A 21,632-nucleotide genomic window follows, 5' to 3' on the forward strand; every position below is an offset into this window, starting at 1 on the left:
GAATTTTTAAAGTGACCATAATTTAAAAAAAAAAGTGATTTGGATTTTTTTTTTGTATTTTTATGATGACTGTTATGACTTGGTCTATCATCCGTTTACGGCTTGACGTCGATTTCTGGGACATCCTGTATATGGAGTAGCTGTCACGTAAAATATGTGTAGACATTTTTTACGATTTAAATATGTAATATATGTATGTAATAAAAATACGGTAGAATTAAGACCAAGATAACTTAGCAATGATTTTGGCAGCACATTATGTGGAAGTGTTATTTATACGTCTTAATTGCATAGAATTATCAAAATCGCTGCTTATGTTGAAGCTAATTCCTAGAATAATATTTCTCCTATTAATTTTTAAATTAAGCCTAACCAAAAGATACTTGAAGACACTGTCATAGGGACCATCATTCAACGCGAGAGGTATTTAGCTTTGAGATACAATTACAGAATTAAAAATAACAGCAATAATATTACATTTAATGAAATTTTGTGATATTAAGTATATTATATTTTTTAATTTACCGTTCAAAAGCCACGTATTACGAGGTGATAATTTTTTTGCGCTTTTTCCGTTTTCAACAAAATATTGTCATTTTTTATGGATTCTTTAAACTACATTTAATTTCCTAAAGATTATACCACAAAGTAATTAGTACATATTATGTTTGCCTAATCTTATACTATTCAATATTCATATAATTTCTAACAGTACTAATAAAATTTATTAAAGAGAAAAATTCACACTGACTCGGTCTGTGAATTGATACACTAAAGTAAATTAATGAAATCAAGTACCATACCTAATCAATTGATCACACAATCCTAAACAGATCTCTTTTAAAATCTAAAAATGTAACAAAATAAAAGATTCAAAACACTTCCAATGTAACAAAACCAATGAAATAATAGCCAACACAACTATGAATACTATCAAATTACGTATTAAACACCAAACTTTTAGAAATAATTTACGTCTAAAATACTTTCTTTGTTAGCAACATTTACTGGAACAAACTTGTAACTAAATAAATTTATTTTAAGAAAACACTCTTTGAGTGTAACTACGTAATCTAGCCTAAAACTAGCACTACCATAAATTATCGATCAGTTTAAATTTAATTGCGAGTTCTACTAGAATCCGTTGTATACATAACATTATATATAAAAATACTATGTTTCCTAGCAAAACAATCAACTCAGTTGGTTACCTGCTGACAGGAAATGTCAGAGGCACAGTGTTCTGGTAGATCGCTCTGTAATCAGGACAAATCGTTTACCTTCCATTCTCAAACATACCGACTTTTAAAAACATTACCCTCATCTGCGGCAGGCGAGTTAAAAAGTATAAAACTACTAATAGTAAATTATATGTAGTTATATTTATTACACTCTGGAGTCTGGCCTGACATGTACCAGAGTTTGATGTTACATATGTGCAATAAATATGCGATAAATCAACAAACGTGTTGTCACATTTGGAAATAATACTGATTGACATTGAAAAATTAGTTTTCTGGCATAAACGATCTTTCAATGATATTCTTACGATCGGCGATTAGAATTACCGATACTTTCTAGTGTAGCTATAAGTAAAATAATATACATTCGCTAAAACTTGAATAATTATTATAAGAAATGGTGAATGTGAGATATTCATGTACACTCAAGAGCCTAGAAAATGAGTCAATACATGTTGTGTCTTGCTGTTTGTGTATTTTGGCTGATTCATACATTGCTGCGATCTCTTATCTTATTCACGTTTTAATTTTTCTTGTGAATCTCAAGTTCTTACAGATAGCAGGTTAGGTATCGTTATAGTTTTGTCAAGCACTGATACCTATTACTTCGTTTGTGCCAGAAAACTATCTAGATTTAATAAAGACAATGCAAGTACAATCCTTGAGGTTCTAAAAAGTCCTTAGGTTTCAGAGTTTTCTTTTTCTATAATGATCAACGGCACCTGCAAGTATTTGGAAGTATCTTGGAGCCCAAAGGACATTTTAATAGCTCAAGGAATGAAATCACTTCATGATATTAATACTCACGCCCAATTCCATGATGAGAGCGTCAATAATACTTCCAATGACCGTTATGAAATCGAATGTATTCCATGGATCTTTGAAAAAATTCTGGAAACATATAAATTAGATGATAATTTATATAGTTATAATGCACAGTGTAAATAATCACAAAATGGATAAATGTATGTTAATCAATATAACGTCGAGAAGTAATAAATAAAAACAAGGGGTACAAATGTACACTTTCTATTTAGAACAAGTAGGATGTGGAGCGGGATAAGGAATCTCTCTCTTATATATTATTCAAAATCAAATTAATTTTGCATAACTAGAAAACTTTTAATTGAGTGACATGAAAACTATATCATATAAAAAATTAAGCGGCGTTTTAAAATCTATAAATTCTAATTTAATAATATTCAAGTCAGTACTGAATATTGAATGCTAAAAAATCATTCTAAGATATATTAAAGAAAATAATGTGTGTTGTCTTATATACACGGCATTATTGGACAGAATTATAAAAAAATGTAATCAATGTTACGCCGTGTGTACAAGAAATATGTTATTACTTAAATCTGTTGTACTATTTAAAGGGTAGCTTACCTGACATCCGAAGGCAATCAGCTTCAAAACGGTCTCGAGAAGGAAGAAGATCGTAAAGATGAGGTTCATTAATGATAACGAGTCCATGAGTAGTGTTGGAGCCTCGTGAAACTACCACAAAATCAATACCAATATTTTTAACCTCAAACTTTATAAGTTAATACCAAGCCAGATTTACTTTTAACAAAAATCATAAAAACGACAATAGAAACACCGGTCTGATGAGTACTTAAAAATAATTCTGGCTCATTGGTTTAATACTCTAACAATATAACTTTTACTACTATCTGCTATAACTTTATAAAACAAACTCGTTTTGTGTATACCATGTTGAGGTGAATGTACTGGTGTGTGCTGTTAAGTTCCCCTTTTTCATGACCCTGTTGTAAGTATATGTGTGTCAGTGTGTAGGTATATGTGTTGTCATATTGTGGCTTCTCAGTGCAGCACGTGCGTTCATGCAATCGGATTAAACAAACATGCACAATTGCGTCATCACAAATTTACAAGACACATCGAGTTTTGCAAATCCCTTGTGAGCTACTTAGACGCTAACAAGAAACTTGCAATATAATGTACATAGTATAATTAATAGAAGGAGACAAATTTTACAAACCTTTGTCTACAGCAGTACTTCGCCAAGTTTGATCCGACTGTTAACTTACCTGACCCATGTTCGGATGGCTAACTCTCTGAAGACAGCTTGAAACCACAAGTACAGTTAAAAGTAAAGGAACATTTATACTGACTGTGTGTGAAACAAACAGGTGCCGCATGCAGCAGGAAAGCCATGCTCAACAATGAAATGCCGAAAAATGGTTACGTTTTGCATTGGCATCTAAGCCATTACTTTAAGAGAGACATCTTGTAAAAGGTATTAAATTTGGGTGGTCTTTGGGTAGGGATATTATTTACTAAGCTCGAATTATTCCCATACAGTCATGTAAATAGACAAAAAACATATTATTAGTAAACAGAAAGAGTACATTTGTGCCTATTTTTGCTGTTCCATAGTAACCAAATTATTTACCAGAACGATCCGTGTATTGGTTTACTTACTTTGACACCGTAAGCGATGATTTTCAACACCGTTTCCACAGAAAACATTCCAGTGAACCCCATATTCGAATACTTGAGGATATCCGCGTAGAGGTCATTTTGATTATAGTACTGCCATTTTGTGATGACGTGCCAGGCGTATTGGATAAACCCATGGCAATGAAAATAGATATTTGTTACTCCATATAATCGTATCAAGACTTCAATAATTTAATGAGTACTGATAGATGTGATGTTTATATAATTATACGTTGGCAAGTAATGTTGTATCATAGCTTTAGGCCTTACGACTTTGGACGACGGTAAGTTAGAAAAGGATAACAAAAGAGAGGGATAGCATGAGTGAGGTGAGGAAACGTGCCGACAAGTCATTAAGGTCAACAAAAATACACAGGGTCACAGTGAACGAGAGCATCAGCAAATGCTTTCTTGCCTACTAAACAGAACATTACTAAAACATAATGAGGGGATTCTTAACACACAAATTCTGAACAGTTATAAACTTTTGTATTGTTACTGGATCAGTTATAATCGCCTATGTAAATTTTGATTCACGGTAAAATTTAAGCAGTTGATAGCCACCACCAACAATCACGCCTGGCAGTTGGCCATTCCACGAAGCATGCAGATCGCCCACAAAAACAATTAGGAACAGGTCTTAAACAAGATCATGCAACACGAACAACAATAATGGCCCATGCCCCGAGCTCACTGCTTTCAGAGTAGTTGTGCATAACAAGCACGAATATTCCAATTTATATTTTGTGTTTCATGTGCTGTAGATGTGCAGGAAGGATACGCTTATCGTGCAGTAGACATTGATACATACATAATGAATAGCAAGCAAGGAGTCACGAAAGGAACACAGAACTGAACGTAGGATTAAAACAATCAAATTATTCGTGGCGTACACTTGACGGGATAGGCTTAGACAGATCCACGGCGCATTCCGATGCAGTGTACCTAGTCTCGCGACGAGTTTATATTCCATAAATGTCATTGTAAGTGTTGCATGTGTTGTGTAATTTTGAAAATCTTATGCTAGGCAGTACTTTGAATTTAATAGCCAATTTGTAATTTTTTTCCTTTGTATCTAAGGCGGGAATTACAAAGTGAGGTCTACACAATTTTGCAAGAACGGGGTTGTTTGGTGCCGACAAATATTGGACGCACGCAAGTATAACATATAGTGGGGATTATTGTTAGGGGCATTATGCTCTTTACCAAATTAGACAGTTGTACACGAAGCGGGCTCAATCGTGGATAGATCTAAAAGATACTCGCCAGTTCTGACAAGTACCTTTTACCCAAAGGCCATGAATAAGTGTCCGACCAAATTCACTCGACGTCGACGCTGGTAACGTGTGTTGGTTGCCATTGGTAAAACCCAATTATGATTGTGGTCAATGCTGGCAGCGTCAGCGTTGAGTAAATTCGTTTGGAGCATTTTTAATTAGTGGTCTTCAGGTACGTCATAGTGAGTCCGGTCACAAGCACCTGTCTAGCTTTGGCCGAGCACTAAGTGATTACCGAATTTGTTCTGCTAAACTAACTCGTCATCAACTGTGCCTTGTGGTTGGACTAACTTTTCCAGCAACTAATTCATTAGTGACCGCTTCTACATTTTACATTCAAAGTGCTTACTCATGTTTGTATGTAGTTTGTTTAGACGATATCTTGCTCTAAGTAGTGTACAAACAATTATACAATATTTATACCTACTATCATCGATTATTATTCTCATTAAATATTTCAACATACTTAAATATATAAATAATATAAAGATTGTGTGTGATACATACCTTCATCATGAGTAACAATGTGTTGAGTACGATGAGAGTCATGATGAAGTACTCAAAAGGCGTAGAGACTACTATTCTCCACACTTTGTACTTAAAACTCGCCCTTTTGCTTGGCATATACCTCTCAAGAGGCCGCGCTTCTATAGTAAAGTCTATACACGATTTCTGTAAAGAAGAATGTTAGTGTAAGATGATAGAAAACAAAAAAATACAATAGCTTACTACTTCTGTACCAAGCTACATACTACCTATAAACTAACCTGATTCTTATCAATTTCACCGTCTTGTAACTCGGCTTCACCTTGCTCTTGAAATGTGATAATTATCAGAGCTACGAATATGTTAACAAAGAAAAATGGAAACACCACAAAATAAACTATATAAAATATGGACATTTCTATTCGAAAGTTTTGTATGGGTCCCCTATCTTCATACGTAGCAGCCATGGAGTTTTGTAACACCCTGAAAAATAAATTGTGTGATATGTTATTTGGTGAACATGATACTCGTACATACAACACTCGTATGGATTATCAAGAAGATAGACTACTTCGTAGGCTTTGATTGGCAAAAGTTGGCAACGCGTTAGTAATCCCGCGCCATTATAACTCCCGCAGAATAACCGCGGTCATCAAGCACCTGACGCTTTCTGTAACGCATTATGACGCCTGAGACTCAGTTGTACCTATCGTGCACAAGCTGATGTTACAGATTAATTGATACTGGCAATTGTGATCACATTCCAAAATACGGCACGAATAATGCGTTGTGACCGCGAGTTGTCTTATATGCTCCATCTATTACACGATCGGTTTCCCGCGCAAATGATGCGAATGCAAAGATCAAGGAGCAAGCACCGCGAACACTGAAGTTCGCAAACTGTAGACACCTTTCTCTTTTACACCCATTAAGGCGTAATTAGAGTGACTGAAAAAGATGCCCGTAATTTGCGAGCTTCAGTTTCCACGGTAATAGTCCAGCACTTACTGTGGCCACCCTTCTCCCGTCTGTACCGCAAAAAGCGTGAGCATGGCAGTGGCGACGTTGTCGTAATGGAAGAATTGCGTCGTCCACTGCCGTTTGCTTACTTTCGGCAGCAGGCTATTCGCCTCGTAGACGAAATACGACCCTCTGCAATAAAATAAAAAACATTTGAACACATAGTCAGACCCCACGGTAGAGTATATAGTTGGTATAGTATCCCTTATCCCATGAGTGTTATTTAAAATCATTTTTTTGTGGTGTGTACTCTATAACATGTTTATTCATGGAAACATACATACGACGCGTAACTAAAACAATTGATATTCATCTATACACCATGACGACCATATGAAGTCTTTAACTTATATTTTTTTACATACATATCATCACGCCTATTTCCCGGAGGGGTAGGCAGAGACCAAGGATTTCCACTTGCTACGATCCTGACATACCTCTTTCGCTTCCTTCACTTTTATCATTCATATTTATTCTCTTTATTTATTTTTCTTCTTAAGTTAGGTTAATTATAATATGAATATAAAAGTAAAATATAAAAACACTTACAAATCAATAAAAAAAATTATAAACACACAGAATAAAAATGTGAAAACGAAGGGTTTTCTCGGAACTTTGATTGTTTAGGTAAAACATATTTAAGTAGTGACTAAAATACCACAAAATTGTAGCAAAAACAAATTATACTCACTGGCAGTCTTCAAATGTATTCTTACTGATATCGTTGCAGTGAAAAAATTTACCATTAAAAAGTTGTACTGCAATTACAGCAAATATGAATTGAAACAATATATACACAATGAGAATGTTAATGACGTTTTTCAAAGAGTTCACCACACAGTCAAACACTGCTTTTAATTTAGGGATTCGTTTTATAGTTTTCAACGGTCTGAGCACACGCAACACTCTTAGCGACTTTATCGTCGATAGATTCTGAGCGCCCTTTTTCACACCTCTGTAACAAAAGAAAAAAAATAACTGTATGGTTTCACTCCCATATTTTTAGTAGACAGTAAGTACCTAGGGCAAAATTTTTGTTTTATAGGGCGTAGTGATTGTAAAATATTTTACGTACCCGATTTCAAAACCGAAGCTTACTAGGGCACATATAACGACAGCAGCATCCATGATGTTCCATAAGTCGCGAAGATAAGCACCCGGGTGAAATAGTATTCCCAGATCAACAATCTTGAGTAACATTTCAACGGTGAATACACCGGTGAACGCGTAATCGAATAAATTTAATATTTTATTCCTGTGAAAGACATTGTTGGGTTAGTTTTTTACAACCTTATGGCTGAATATTTTATATACAGAATTGCTTGGACTGTACAATCTCTGGAGCTATATGATGAGGCTTATTCTATATCCCGATTCCTTAGGCGAGGGAAATGAGCATCCGACACATTTGGAGAGTCTGGAGTTACCAGAATCAATAGTCCAGGAGGGCTGTACGCTTATCTCATAAATAGGGTGGGAAAAAATAGTCAAGTTAATTGAATGGTTATACGGAATTATTTAGCTTGAGTACATTGCTTATTATACGTACCAGGCGCTCTCTTCAACTACAGGATCTTCAGCTGCTAAAGCCGCAGAACTCATACATATAACAATCATGATAAAAAAATCAAAGTATTTTAAATTTACAACCCAATGTGCGCCTCTCCTAATTCTGCAATCAAAGAAAATACACAATGACAATATTTAAAGACGTATAAAGTGTTTGATTCATATAACACGAACTAAAGTGAAAACAGAATATTAAGAAAACTCGGCAATGTATACGTTACACGAGCGACATATTAATTTATACGGTTAGAAGCGAGTGGGACAGCTGAGCAGTATGAGCAGACTTACTATTATCTAATACTTTGGTTTTACATTAATAAGTATATTATTAAATCGTTTCCATCTTTGTTGTTGTGGTTAAAATATAATCGAAAGCATTTAATATAACATGTATTGTTTCTGGACAATATAAATAAATTTTCTGGAATGAAAAAGAGAATAGCAAAAGCTAAAGGAATGTGCGACTATGAGGTAAATGCACGATATTTAGAAATGCGAGTAGACGGAAAGGGTAGGTTCTCGTGTGGTTCATGTGAACGCAAAGGCAGCGCTTATAATGGACGTCGTCTTCGTCAGTGCCTCGTAGTTTGTACCTACATGCAAGTGTAAAGATATGGGTGCACAGATCATAGTAAAAAATATGGGCTATAGCTCTTATGACAGTGAATGAAAAACTATGGGTCATATATTTGATCATAAACCACCCGGGGCAGAATAGGTACTCGTACAGTTCGTACGTTCGTACGTATCATATACTGTATCTACCCATATTTTTACACTTGACTGGACTAGTTGTATTTCACTAAATATTCGAATATTCTGCCTCAAAGCTTTGCTCTCTTTTAAAATTAGCACTCCTGCTACTTGCATTTCTAAATATCCATGGATGCAAGTTCACCAATTTACCACAGATATAGTCGCACCAAACAAAGTCTGCAGCGGAGTTGATAGCCCACGCAGTGTAAGTGTTATATCGTCATAATTTCATATAAGTTTGACGTTTAAAATGCACTGTGTGGGCTATCAAAATCGCTCCAGACTTTTTACGGTCTTACTATAGTTAACTTACGGATTAGTGGGTGACAAAATGAACATGGACGAATATGGCAGCATTGGTTTTGGTCCATCTGGCACCTCGTCGTCATCCTCCTTTTTGGCCTCTTCTTTCTTTTTGTTCTGGAATGTTTTGAGGCACAGTATAAATGACTTGAAATATAAACTTAAATAGAATTTATGTGTATGACGTGTCAACTAGCAAGGCTCGTAACGAATTTACTTACAATTAATCTATTACTTAACATAACTTCGAATTTGCAAATTAATCAATGTTTATTGGTTTCTAATTGAAACAATTTTGATAATTAATGATTAAGCACTAGAAAATCATTATTGACAATAACACATTTTATATAACATAAACAGCTACAACATCGAAGCTAGTAGTAATTGATTGCGGATTCTACACACACATGCAATGCTATAGCTTGTATACAGGTGACGTCACCACTTCGTTGTCACACACATGAACCAGCCAGAAGAAAGGAAGTACAATGATGATGTAAATTTAAACAACAATACGTACTGTGTACGCCTGGAGAATACAAACGATATAACATTATACAAAATAGCAATCTATACAACAACGATAACAATGTAAAGAACACCTATAAGTAACAACCATCAGGCCCACAGAAGCGACACATACTCGCATGAGACCATTTTTAGAACATTGTTGATTGTATTTATTATCAACATTAAAATAACAATGACTACGCAGAGTGTACCAGGATAGTAGATGATATGAATGGATCAACTTTAGTGTTGTTATTCTATCCCGTCAGCCAGGCGACAATAGTAGAAAAGTTTGTTAGAAGAAATGTTACAGGTACAGGTACTACATTCTACTATGTATTAAGTAGATGACCCATTATGAAAACGACTTATAACTGTCATATCAGAATAAATATAAGTACGTAGTATTAAAAAAAATTAAAGAACAAGGGTTTCAAAACAGACCCATGCGACCTTAACCATGGCAACGAGTGGCAAGAAAAAGTTGATTCACCCGTGTAAAGAATGACTCACGCTAGTCCGGGCCGGAGCTTCCGACGCTTCTTTTTCTTTGGAAAGCACCACGTGATTACCGATCAGCCGTCATAGAAAATGACGTGTCGGATTCATCGGCGCAGGCTCGGCCCGGGCTAGCGTGAGTCATTCTTAAAAGATTACACCGAGCGGAGTCCGTCACCCGGTGCTCAGGCACATGACCACATACTTAAATATGAGACCGTGTGCGTCAGAGTTAAACCTTTTTCAGTGTGTAGAGGAGAGAGATTGTCAAAAATAATTAATCTACGACATTATGTGACTGGCAGTTTAGAAGTATAATCTACGTAAGCGAGTCAGGCACGGTTCTGGCTCGGTACGGACCAGCGTGAGTCATATTTAATAATTAGTTCTGACCAACAATGTTCCAAATCTATTGCGCATGATCAAGCCTAGCTTACACCACCATCGAGCTGCTTTTACCTTCCTGGTCGTAGGCGACGGAGAATCTACTTCAGGTGGTATCCCGTCCACCGCGTGTAACGCTCCCATCTCTTTCTTCAATTCCTAATCAGCCGAAACAGAGGTTGTCGTATGAAACAAATTTTGTTCAGCACATCCGATCTTCCATACAACAACCGCTCGAAAGTGTTGTGTTTATGCTCGTGGAAGAGTGGTTGAACATGCTATGACTTTGAAAATAGTGATTCTATCAACTCAGGTCGGAAGCATCAGAGGATGAAATAGTAACATTCATGTGAAAAACAGCGTGACAAGGTAAAGAGAGTTGTGTACTTACTGCAAGTTGCTTCTCCTTGTCCTCCTCGACCTGTTCCTCTTCCGCTGCTGTCAATTCCTGGAATTAAAACACAAAACATTTACACAAAAAGCTTGAAATTTACAGGTGCGACACAACAATGTAACACTGATGTTATATTGACATTTGACAAAAAACGTTAAAACCTCTGGTGACCTCATATGATAGGATGGAAAAGTAATGAAAATGGTAACGCTAGTAGGGATTCATCAAAGGTTTTTTTTGAAGGATTATCATTTTGAGCGGGGAATATGGCCAATCATTTCACGAAATACATATAATATAAGGTCACCGGAGAAATGCTCTCATTATTAATGCACTTACCTGAGCGTTGGCTAAGTTATCGACAGCGATGGCAAGAAACACGTTGAGCAGAGTGTAGTTCCCGAAAAGCACCAGTATAACGAAATACAAAGAGTAGATCATGCCCTTCTGTATGCCACCCTGTGATTCGATGCCGTGATACATCACTTCGTTCCAATCTTCACCTGTTAAAATCTGAAAGAAAGGAAGATCCGTATTGTTTAAGACATTCTTATAAAATGACGACTGGTTAGATTTTGGTGGCAATTTTTCCGATTCGACATAGGTATACAATCGACAACACGTAAAAAAAGTTTAAGAAACATAAAAAAACTTAAAATCCTAATGAAAGAAAAAAAAACCGTTGTAATTAAACATTACTTCAAATTCAAGGAAGTTAATTGGTACTTTATGAGACCTATATCAAGTATTTGTCATTTGTTTTTCCAAAAATTATGAGGATTTCGACACACACCAAGTCGGGGTGGTTTCTGGTATATATAGTCACAACAATAAATAAGGCTACAGTATCATTTACTTTTCTGTGTGTATATTATCGAGGTAGGAACGTAGTCTAAAACGTAGTCCAACGTAAAAGTAGAACGTCGAACAGTTTAAACAGTTGAAGTACGTACCTGGAAGACAGTAAGCAGCGCTATAGGGAAGGTATTGAAGTTAGTCGGCGGCGTCCCCTCCTCGAAGTTGAACTGGCCGCCGAACAACTGCATGCCGAGTAAAGCGAAGATGAGGATAAACAAGAACAATAGGAACAGCAGTGAGATGATAGATCTCATGGAGTTCAGGAGTGATATCACTAGGTTCCTGAGAGACGACCAGTACTTCGTGACCTGAAATAGAGGAAACATGGAGGTTAACATATATGGTTTATCGTCGTAATCTATATACTGATCTTTATAGGTCTCTATTAGCCATATTTCATCTAAAGGTCATGCGGAGGATGGAGAGGATTAGCTGGACTGAAAGGAAGACGAATAAAGAGGTCCTGAGTATGATAGGAGAAAAGCGATGCTTGTTAAATGCAATAAGAAATAGGAGAGGCATGATGTTAGGACACCTTATACGGCATGATAACTTTTTCCTAAACATTCTGGAAGGCAGGATTGAAAAGACAAGAGAAGAAAGGAGACCTAGAATTACTTATCTCAGCCAAATAAAAAATAATGCGTCGTATGAGGAAATTAAAAGACTGGCACAAGATAGAAATGATTGGCGATTACTCCATCGACAAGAGCAAAGCTCTTAAGTTACGATGATGATGATGATGAAAGATCATTACTAAGATAAAATGAGGAGGAAGTACGTATTTTATTTACCTTGAATATCCTCAGCAGTCTTAACGCTCTCAACACAGACAGGCCGAATGAGCCGCCCTTCACTTCGGACCACACCACTTCGAATATGGAGCCCGATATTACCACGCAGTCGAATCGGTTGAAAGAAGACTCGAAGTATATCCGCGGTCCCAAAGCATACATCTTCACCCACATCTCCATCATAAAAAGACCCAAGAACACAAATTCGGCATAATCTGAAAAAAAAAGAAATAATATTTATGAAGCAAAAGCAAAAGTTTTTACAATACAAATTGAAAACATTGATAACCGCATTAGGCACGTTTGTATCGCGAGAACCAATGTTTATGACCAAGTATGCTATAGTCGGTTGACAAATTAAAACGTTTGGTAAATGTTAGGTTGTCTAGAACTAAGAAGGTACTTACTATACGATTGTGTCTAAATCAATTAGAATCATAATTATAAAAGATAAATACTGCCTCATCATTTTTGTATGCATAACTAACGGCTACGAAAATTATGCTACGAAATTACTATATAAATGTCTAGGTTCTTAAATTTGAAATACTTACATAAAAATGAGGTCAGCCATTTTGGTTGTTTATAATGCTCGACGGCGACACATATCGTGTTGAACAACACCAGCACAATGACGAACCAGTAGAACCACTGCGTCTTGACCGTGTGCCGGATCCAAAAACGAAATCTCTTTTCCGCCCGCCAGAAGTCTGCACACTTGCCCACCGATCGCGTCTTGCTCTTCAAAAAACCTAAAAACACAAGTGAACCATTAATAAAATATATTTCGTCTTCATGCGAGCCTAATGAATAAGCTTACAATTCCGACCAATTGGCTAGCATCAACATTAGCTATAGGAAGAACTGGGATTTTAGCGTCATTCAGCTAAATGTCGTTGATGTTTCTAGCGTTGGCGATGTTCTCAACGTGCCCGAATTAGGCTCTGTAGTAATTGGCACCGCCAGTGTCGAAATTCGATAACGGCTCGAATTCGACTCTTTGCTCGTAAATCTTTGACCCTCTGGGAATATTCGTCATGTTATTTCTAGCCTCTTTCAAGTCACGCTGTAAGGTAACCTTTTTGCTGTAAGGATCTAAAGCCCAAGTCTATCAAGCTTTAGTTAACATGGACAGTGGGAAATATACCAACAGATGAAAGAATAGCAAGGACGTCATAGAAGGTACTAAACGACTTTACGCCACATGGAAGTCTTTGTGCACGTAAAGGCGCTTTATCGGGATCTGAAAGGGGTCACTATTCTACGACTATGACTATACTATTTTGACTACATAGAAGTTGTAAAGGAATATTCTACCAGCATCACGCTTGATCCCATACCTTGCTTTTTCTTTGGAACTGTAAACAACCAACACAGAAATAGAGTACGAATACTTAAAGGTAGGGTGGCAATGAGTGTAAAAGAAAATCAACACAGTCATGCAACATTCGCATAAAATTATATGTAATAAAATAAAAACGACTCAAAAATCGCTATTGTAAATGAAAAGATTACTCATCAAATTTACTGTAATAATAAGGCACGAAACCTATTACCATCTATTTATTCACAAGAAAGAAAAATTGTCGAAATTATTGTGAAAAGGTTAGTAAATAATATACTGTCGCTATCGACGCGTATGTGTTTCTATTGAACGAAAGTAAAACATTCATTTTGTACAGCTAGATAAAGTTACATAATATGTACTCGTACCTACTGGAAGTAAGAAATGAAAAGATGAAAAACAGCAAAAAGAACTGACTCTACGATTTTCTATTTCTTTACAATTAGTAGTTGAACATCAAAGTTTCCCTTAGTTAAAACAATTAATAGAAAAACGCGTCTACCTTTGCAAAGAACAACGCAATTCGTCGAGCTTAGTAATAATAAGTAATAAATTGGTAAAAAATAGGTAATGTCAACCAGTTCTTTGCTGCTGCCACACGACAATGATATACGAGTGAGAGCGAGACAGGTATACTGACCGTCGTCACCGCACTCCTCGTCCTGCTCCTCCTCTTCAGTGTCGGTGCTTTTACTTTTGCCGAGGTTTTTTAACTTCTTTTTGGCCGCTGCTTTCCTCCGCGCTGTAAAATAAGTTGGATTGTTAAGTTTTGTTCACAAATCGCTGGCCCAATATTCTATGTTTCACTTCTATCGAACTGTAATTTGAACATTGTCATAGTGACAGTAAGTTGAATAACATAGAACTTTGTAATATTGGGCCAGCGAAAAGTGCCCCTTAACTTCAAACTCGGGTAAATCCATTTGAACCTCTCAGCAAATATCTACCCTATTACCTTTTCTTAATACCAAAATCGCATAATCTGACAGATGGGTTTACCCGAGTTAGAAGTTAAGTAAGCGACACGAATGTGATACCAATTCAAAAAAAATTTAGAGCGTCTGGATCTCACATATCTATACAGTATACACACCTTCTATTATGTGCATTTTCTCCTCCTCGGTGGTTCTTTCTTCAGCTAGAATTACTTCCTCTGAAAATATATACACATTAATATAACTTTTATATGACCGCACGTTAGATTATCGGGCCCTTTTTGAGTCAAAGTATAATATTTCTATTTATGCAAGCGCGTTGAGTCCAGTAACTTACCGGCTTTACATATCCACTCAACATAACCGTTGAGTTCTTTTTCTAGTTGCTGTTGTCTTCTTAACTTAAGAAATTCTTGCCTATTTTCTACTTTCTCTCTTTCTTTAGCGAACTCTCTGTAAAGATAGCGATACTTAATAACTAGCAGAACTAGCGATAGCGATAACTGTAAAATGTGTAAATGGATTACACCCATATTGTTGCAAATTAGTTCATATCCGGCATTCTCGTGGTGTAATATAATGTCAAAATAAAATTGTAAGCAAGCGCGGTAACGGAACGAGGGTTGATTGAGTTAATGATTTTTAGCCATTTTTTTCTCATGATTACTACTTCGTACTTTCCCTTTGACGATAATATAGTCTACATTGTAAGTAACTACCATCATAACCCTCCTTATGCTTTGACCTAGTTGGGTTAAAAAAAAAATTATATATGGCCCATTTTACTGCTTGCCCCATAGGTATAAACTAAGGCATGTACTAGTTACAGCAAATAATATTTAATGAAAAAAAATACTGTAATTTAATTTAAATGATTTTATATGATAATGAATGACAATTATTAGAAGCTCTAAACTGGTTTATGTAGCTATAGCAGTGGGTTTAGTATGGCAGTGTTTTTATTGTATGTGAGCCTGCCAGTCACTTTCTAGCACATAAGTAAATGCGAGAGTGATGCATGACATACAAGTGTAATTATCTATATGCTTGCGTTTCTACAGCCGCACGACAAGGCCCGAGCAAGCCAGGACAAACTATCTCGAAATAAAAACAAATGAAACTCTATCATATAAAACAGGGTGGCAGTTCAATGTACTCGTAAATAATATAATCATAAATACTGCTCGTAGGAATAGATATTAACTATATTCTATATTAAATTTGGCGTTTAGAGATACCGACTAGCACTATACGTGGGTTACTACTTGTTTAAATGAACATACGTATGTGAATTATAATAAGTTTTTAATAAGAAATTAGAAGCTGAAATATTATATGACTTCATCCAAGCAATGTACGTCATCTTCATTTAAGCAATAATAATAAATATACATATAGCGAGGAGCTAAATTGTCAAAATTGTATTGTATTTTGTAGCATATAAACACTAGCATACAGGGTGATTCATGAGACGTGAGCAGGACTAATCCTGCACACTCAGTAACTGATAATTGATCGATCACCATCGTGTTTAGGTGAAACAACCACACTTTTTCCTATTTTTTAACTTTTTGGTGAGATCAAATTTAATTCTCTACAATCATGGTCACCCTACAAGACCTAATAAACATAAAACCTCATTAATCGTAATGACAGCATTTTGTTACGAAGAAAATAAACTGTCTAACTTGAGTGAGATACGAGTTTTCAAAAGTAACCAGTCCGTGATGACAGTGATGACATTCAATTTGACACAGAATATCGGTAGTTTAGTATTCTAATTTTAGGGTAACCATGCATGTCGTAGATCAATTAATAACTTTTTTTTTCAACATGACTAGAAAATTAACGTTAACCTCACTCATACTGATACGAGACAGTTGCTTATAATTTACGAAATGCGCAGTGTTAGTCCTGCTCACGTCTCCTGAATCACCCTGTATAATCATAGACGTATTCAGATTTCAAAGAATTTCACCAACAGGGGCCTATTTCACCAACTTGTCAATTTCCTGTACATTTCTGGGTCAGTAATTTAACGACGGTGTAATATTAGGGTAAGACCTCCAGTGAATGAACACTTAAGCAATTATCCAAGTTTGAAAAATCATTGCTCAGCATTCATTAATAATTGAAATAATTAACTGCAATTTAATCAATCCTCATTTAATAAATAAGAAAGTAAATTCTGCGATTTTTAGTTACTTTCATAGTTTTTGAGTTGTACCAGAATTTACCAAAAACTACCCAAAAACCTAATGAATGAACATAAAAACTAGTGAATGAACACCGAAAAACCCAGTGAATGAACATTATTTAACTCTTTTTAATTAGCATGATAAAATCATTTTTATCACAAACACCGTTTCCGGCTCTATTTTAATAGGTATAGCGATAGCGTTTATATCTTTTTATCCCTCCATATTGACTTCGAACCGATTAGAATGCAAAAAAATGACGGTTATTCACCAATAACATAGAAACCCGTTACATATTAAAAGGAAAAAATAAAATCAATCATTAAAACAAGAACCAACGTGCATATTTTGATGAAAAGGGGTCATGCTCACCAAATAATGCTTAAAATAATAAACTTGTCACTGCATTATTCGTGGTTACACTGTTCATACATAGAATTAGTAGAAATCCAATAAATGAACAAGCCAAATTTTGTATTGTTCATACATAGGCATGACAAATCTAGTAAATGGACTATAGAACCAATATTGGCTAAATGAATCAGAATCGTTTTCTATGCAGAATCACAAAAAACGAGCTCAATACGATTGCGTTTACATATACATTTGGGAAAAAAATGAAATCTACGCGACACCAGTAAATGAACACACTGTTCATTTACTGGTTTCAGAACATTTGATGAGCCAGTAATGGAACTATAAAAAATAAAGACTTAATCGCATAATACGCCGACAAAGTGTACAGAAATAGAAGGTTCAACTCTTAATCTAACCAAATAACTAAACTTTGTACTGGTAAAAATTAAATAAGCACTTCATATGTTGCTCCAAACGTACACTGTTCTTATCTGGGATCTAATATTTTCATACAAAACTTCAAATCCAGAAACACGTAAACTTCAAACGCCAGTCACATCCTAACTTGTCCAAAATAAATTTATTACGGGTTGTCATTGCATAGGAAATAGAGTCGTTAATAAGAAAAAAAATAAGACAAGTGGAAGAAATTGCTATATTTCTTATTTTAGACGAAAATCGTGATTTTGTTTATTCACTGGGGGGTGTTCATTCACTGGAGGGTTTACCCTATATAGTTTATTTATTGAACCAGCATTGTAAAGTGAATTGTCAGTGTCAGGCGACACTTGGCAGCGTGGTGAACCAGGGACCTGTAGTGAGATTAGATTAAGAGGAAAGGGAACGACCGGTTCTCCATACAAACGTAGTCCCCATTTTCCTCTCTGGGATATTGACATTCTGGAATATATTTTTATAAAATTGGATGGTTATTAACTATGCCACTTCGTTTGATTTTTTTAATTATAAGAGCTAGGGACCGAAAAACAAACGTCATTAAAAATATCTTACATATAGCATAGTTCCATATCTACATTATGCTATATTTATAAGATTTTTTTTATCAACCATTCAATAGTATACCTACATTAAACGGTGTAAAAATATTTTCTATAATTTCAATACCCAGACGTTAGTTAGAAGCGGTCGTCCCATAACGTCTTAAGTTCATCATATTTCAAATTTGTATACGCCTCGAGGGTCCTAGCGTCACTGCACACAGCGGACCTGCTTCCGTGATCCAGTTTAAATAAGCGGTAAAGTCCGTATTGAACATCTGTCTGGCTCTCTCCTTCTGGAACTGAGCCCGTCTCTCCACACGCCCTCTTTCGTTAGAGAACTCTCTAGATCGAGGAATTCATGATACATATAGTTTAGCAAGAGTCGGCGCTTATTGGAATATAGGCACAGAAATTCATACTGTCCTTTTCTTATGCTAGTAGGTTTTATAACGCCAAAAAGGTTGTGGTTTTTTTTATTCTACTGTTACCAAAATAAATAATTGGTTTGCCAGGCTATATTACAAGAGAAGATTGGAAGAGATCCCTTAAAGGGATAAGTTCGCCTTTGTACTAATGACGAATGTTATTTTTCCTGTTTTGTTTTGTTTTTTGTACAATAAAGTGTTTTACTACTACTACTACTATATTATTTAACTGATATTAGATTGATAAATCTTTAGACGAATGACGTTGGAAATATTTAATACGAACTGGAATTAGCGCAAGTTGGAATATCAGAATCTTATTAGAGCGGTATTCGCACTTTAAAATAAATAAATTATTTATAATGCTTCTAAATATTTTTCTGTTAACGATAATTATGGCAACGAAACGTACGGCCACGGTAGTAGTTGTGGCCGAGCTTAACTCCTTTGCAGACCTTGCAATAAATCGCATACTATTTTTAAGAAATTGTAGCCTTTGTTCAGTAAATTGAATTAGGTGGATCAATCCTTACTTGGCAACGTATCTAAATCGCTATTTTGCTATGCTATTTGTCGCAAAGCGAGTAGAGACCTATATGGCTATATGAATGCACTTGCGTTGTGTGAAATTGCATTTCTATTGGTGCACATGTTTCTCTTTGCGTTCTTATTAGTGAATATTTTATCTCCACACCTCTGATGCGCGACTCTGATGGATGCTTACAATAATGAAGAATGTCTACGTTTAAAAACTTACCCGCTAAGAACACCGAGAACTAAGTTGAGCATAAAGAATGAACCCAATACTATTAGAGGCACGAAATAAATCCAATTGAATGCACTGCCTAAAGCGTCGTTCGTCTGAAACAATTGAAATGTGGTTAGTCAGGTGACATTATGCTCCCGACGTAATAAGTTCATCGTAAGAAGAGACCACGCGTAACAACTATGTAGCATATTTAGCTTATAGACTCCTGAGACACAAGCAGTTGTTTTGTTTTTGAATTCGGAACTTTTAGTTACTCTTTAAGGTCTCTGCCCACTACACCGTATCATACCATGACCGTGCTATGAACGTGTCAGGCAAAAAAATATTCTTTGTATGAAAAAGTATGAGACTATGCCCACTAGCCCGTTCCGTCAGCGACCATACCCGTCGCGTGCCATGCACGGACCGGCAAAAATAGTCGGCGAGGATATTTTGCCGGTGCCGAAACGCTCCGTGCATGGCACGCAACGTTGCCAGAACGGTGCGTGCAGGCGGCGAAACGGTGAGCATACGGGTTTTAACCGCGTATGGTGACCGTTCTAAGCCCGTTATAAACGCGTTGCTATATTTCTTGCTCGCTCTTACCAGTCTGATAACTATTCTCTGGCTCTTTCTGACGAGTATTGCTCTCGCGAATAAAACGCGGGTACTAAGGGGATGAAACGCGGATGCTACGGGGATGATGCGCGGTTACTACGGGCACTAAGCCCGTTATGTACAATGTGGACACGGTGTAGTGGGCATAGTAGGCCGTATCGCGTTACATTCCGTGCCTGATACGTTCATAGCACGGTCATGGTATGATACGTTGTAGTGGGCAGAGACCTTTAAACGTTCGGAATTAGGTTATACCTATGGACAATTTTTTTTATGTTTGACCTAAGGTAAGCGAACCTTCTGCACGTTAGTACGATTATAACAGAGGGAAATGACCATTCGCGACATTTTTAGTAAAAATATGACTTAGTTGTTCATTGTAAATAAGAACCTATTATTATTGCATTTTTAAGCCAATAGCACCTTATGACCAACCACATTATGTATCTCTTTTTTGGACACATTTTTTTTTCTACCAGCGTGGGTACGGGTTTAGTATATTATAAGGATATAAGGTATAGGCTACCCAATAGAGGATGGCAGTCCAGCCCTCCATCGTGATACACTGGAAGACGGTGAGCATAGCGAAGCCGATGTTATCAAACGACGTGATGCCCTTGTTCGGTCCCTCCCACTTTTCTAAACACGTGCTCTTATCGTATTCGCAAACGTTGGCCCCCAACGGCGCCAAACTCTTGTTGTCTGCGTTGCACGGCGTGGCACTGTCGCCCTCATTCATTATTTCATCTGCGAAAATAGAAACGTCGTTATAGCTTACGCAGTTTAGAGAACATTCGCGTTTTAGCATAACCCTGGTTTCGATGCCTTATCGGGGTGTCACCGCGTTTGTCGACGCCGAATAGGAAAATCTCGATGTCATAAGAACGATAAATAAACTGTCATTTGTTTCGCTTAGGCTCGGACTCGGAAATCAGCTGATAACGTAGGCAGGAGCCGTATTCTGATTGTAATAACAGGATATGAATTTGATTTGGATTATTCATATCCGTAGATATGATCTGACGTTGTCAAAAGTAACTTTTCTGGTCGAAGAAGTTTCACTTTTGAATACATAACCTATTATTACTTCAGAACACACCTCCAGTGTTCTAAAGCACTCTAGTGGTGCCTCAAAACCCTGTACAGATCTTTAAAAATTATCTATTCAAACCGGTTCGGTGACGATAAATGCGTTGATACCCTCAAAGTATCTAACTGCATTCTAATTATTAAAGGAGAATATAATATTGACAAAAAATATGGTAAAAATATATTTCCAAGAATATTGTTGTAAGAGTTTTAGGTTAAAATGGCTTAGTTAAATAAAAAAAGCGGTACTTCTTATTGTGACGATTAATTTAAAAAGTATAACTTCGCATCGCAGCTTTGCCTGCGCTATGTGTCGGTCATTCTACTAAGTAGGTACTTAATTTTTATAATTGAGGC

At 36.3% G+C, this 21,632-nt stretch overlaps 2 protein-coding genes across 3 annotated transcripts in view; one reads left to right on the forward strand and one right to left on the reverse strand.

The window, feature by feature from the left end:
- Window positions 1–21,632, forward strand: part of LOC134678644 (uncharacterized) — a 123,051-nt gene that overhangs the window by 24,543 nt on the left and 76,876 nt on the right. The gene's annotated exons all lie outside the window — the stretch shown is intronic.
- Window positions 1–21,632, reverse strand: part of LOC134678620 (voltage-dependent calcium channel type A subunit alpha-1) — a 100,986-nt gene that overhangs the window by 12,998 nt on the left and 66,356 nt on the right. The window contains exons 8-30 of one of the 2 annotated variants that reach the window (XM_063537250.1): window positions 20,713–20,933; window positions 19,578–19,681; window positions 15,177–15,292; window positions 14,998–15,057; window positions 14,545–14,646; window positions 13,900–13,917; window positions 13,114–13,311; window positions 12,560–12,774; window positions 11,861–12,073; window positions 11,247–11,420; window positions 10,905–10,961; window positions 10,589–10,672; window positions 9,129–9,235; window positions 8,040–8,162; window positions 7,566–7,745; window positions 7,182–7,445; window positions 6,479–6,622; window positions 5,752–5,953; window positions 5,492–5,656; window positions 3,690–3,800; window positions 2,631–2,741; window positions 2,049–2,132; window positions 1,212–1,256 (exon numbers count right to left, since the gene is read on the reverse strand). In XM_063537250.1, the coding sequence (XP_063393320.1) occupies window positions 1,212–1,256; window positions 2,049–2,132; window positions 2,631–2,741; window positions 3,690–3,800; window positions 5,492–5,656; window positions 5,752–5,953; window positions 6,479–6,622; window positions 7,182–7,445; window positions 7,566–7,745; window positions 8,040–8,162; window positions 9,129–9,235; window positions 10,589–10,672; window positions 10,905–10,961; window positions 11,247–11,420; window positions 11,861–12,073; window positions 12,560–12,774; window positions 13,114–13,311; window positions 13,900–13,917; window positions 14,545–14,646; window positions 14,998–15,057; window positions 15,177–15,292; window positions 19,578–19,681; window positions 20,713–20,933 (3,098 nt within the window). The remainder of the gene's footprint in view (window positions 1–1,211; window positions 1,257–2,048; window positions 2,133–2,630; window positions 2,742–3,689; window positions 3,801–5,491; window positions 5,657–5,751; window positions 5,954–6,478; window positions 6,623–7,181; window positions 7,446–7,565; window positions 7,746–8,039; window positions 8,163–9,128; window positions 9,236–10,588; window positions 10,673–10,904; window positions 10,962–11,246; window positions 11,421–11,860; window positions 12,074–12,559; window positions 12,775–13,113; window positions 13,312–13,899; window positions 13,918–14,544; window positions 14,647–14,997; window positions 15,058–15,176; window positions 15,293–19,577; window positions 19,682–20,712; window positions 20,934–21,632) is intronic. The other variant, XR_010100214.1, reaches the window with a different exon arrangement.

Source organism: Cydia fagiglandana, chromosome Z, assembly GCF_963556715.1.
Source record: "Cydia fagiglandana chromosome Z, ilCydFagi1.1, whole genome shotgun sequence".
Classification (NCBI taxonomy): Eukaryota; Metazoa; Arthropoda; class Insecta; order Lepidoptera; family Tortricidae; genus Cydia; species Cydia fagiglandana.